Genomic DNA, 1,866 nt, shown 5'->3' on the forward strand with positions numbered 1-1,866 from the left:
TTAATGTCCTGATAAACTGCTGATTTGAAGACGTTTTTTATGGACTAAATTTGAAATGTTGGGCTTCAAGGGAGAAATAGCGATGCGCATCACTGAATCTAGATGTTCATCTAGTAAACGAGTCCGTAGCTGGGATTTGTTTATTTTCATGATTGAGAATGCCTGTTCACAACTGTACGTGCTTGCAAATTGACAAATCCATATTTTTGCATTTCTCAACAAAACTGGATAATTCTCTTCTTCGAGGCGAGAGTAGAACTCAAGTAATGAATTTTCTTGAAAAACATCCTGCAAAACTTGATTTGACTTCAAATCCAGAAGTTCCAATTGAGCGTCAGCGTCTTCAATATATTCAACATCCACACTAAATGGTCTTTGAAATAAATCCATTTGCGGCTTCCGGTCATTAAGATCTTGAAAGCGTTTTAAAAAGTTTTGACGAAGGTCGCCGCACATTACGGCATACTTCTCAAAGTCAGGAACCAAGTCTGCCTTTCTTTTTTCCAAAAACAAAGACATACTTTTAAACTGGATCATGTTGCCAGTTGATAGTTGCTTCTGAAACAGTTCCAGTTTACTTTGAAAAGCATCGACAGCATTTAATAACTCCGGAAGTAGTTGGTTACGTCCTTGCATTCTGATACATAGGTTGTTCATATGCTGTGTAATATCTACCAAAAAAGTAAGATCCAGCAACCAAGTATTGTCACACAAGAGCGTCATAACATCTGCACCACTTTTAGTCTTCAGTGTTGGACTCTTTTCCTGTAAAAATATTTTAATTTCTTCAAAAAGACTAAGAAAGCGCTGCAAAACGTTTCCTCGACTTAACCAGCGAACTTGGGAATGATACACCAAGTCTTTGTATTGTGTATTCATCTCCAACAAGAATGCTCGAAATTGGCGGTGCTTCAATCCTTTCGACAAAATTTCATTCACACATTTTACAACAACGTCCATAACATGGGTCATCTTTAAACTTTGAGCACAAAGAGACTCTTGGTGAATGAAGCAGTGAAGAGTAATAATGTCCTGAGTGAAATCAGATTCTTGCAAGTACTTTTTCAATAGCGCCACCGCGCCATTTTTTTTACCAGTCATAGAAGCTGCACCATCTGTCGTCAATCCAACTAATTTGGATAGAGGTAAATTTGGAATTTTATAGTGAAGCGCATTTAACACAGCTTCTTTTATATCTACCCCGCGTGTTGTGTCATAAAGAGGAATGAGTCCGACAAGATCTTCATAAACAGATAGGTCTTTTGCTACAGTGCGGATAAAAACTGATAATTGCGCAGTATCACTCATATCACAGCTTTCATCAAAAGCCAGTGAAAAATATTCGAAGGAATCTACTTTCGATTGCAGTTGCTCATTTAGATTTTCGCCAATTTCTTCAATTCTTCTAGCAATGGTAGTCCTCGAAAGGCTGATTTTTTTAAAAAGATGTGCTTGCTTAGGAACTATCAACTCTGCCACGTCTTGAATGCATTCTCGAGCAAACTCGCCATCTGTGAATGGCCTCGAATAGCGAGCAACTTTTTCTGCTACAACATAAGATGCGGCAATGGCGTTTTCATTTTCCCCGATGGGCTTTTTAAATACGTTCTGTTGCACGTCAAGGGCATTTTTTAGTTTTGCCACCAAATTCTCTCTCAGTTTTCCGACAGTTTTATCATATTTGTGTTGATGTTGGGCGTTATAGTGTCTCTTCACATTGAAGGCTTTCGAAATAGAAAGAGTTGTGCCACAAACCAAGCATAAGGGCTTCTGCTTCCATTCGATAAAAAGATAGTCACTTGTCCACGAGTCTTTAAATTCACGAGTCTCATCTCCTTTTCTTTTGCAGCGAATGGTTTTGCTCAT

General features: G+C 38.4%; 1 protein-coding gene across 1 annotated transcript; it reads right to left on the reverse strand.

Annotated features, from left to right (window-relative positions):
- Positions 1-1,866, reverse strand: LOC144411855 (general transcription factor II-I repeat domain-containing protein 2-like). The gene has a single exon (XM_078109479.1). The coding sequence runs from the start codon at positions 1,864-1,866 to the stop codon at positions 1-3; it is 1,866 nt and encodes a 621-aa protein (XP_077965605.1).

This window comes from Styela clava, chromosome 15 (genome assembly GCF_964204865.1).
Source record: "Styela clava chromosome 15, kaStyClav1.hap1.2, whole genome shotgun sequence".
Taxonomy (NCBI): Eukaryota; Metazoa; Chordata; class Ascidiacea; order Stolidobranchia; family Styelidae; genus Styela; species Styela clava.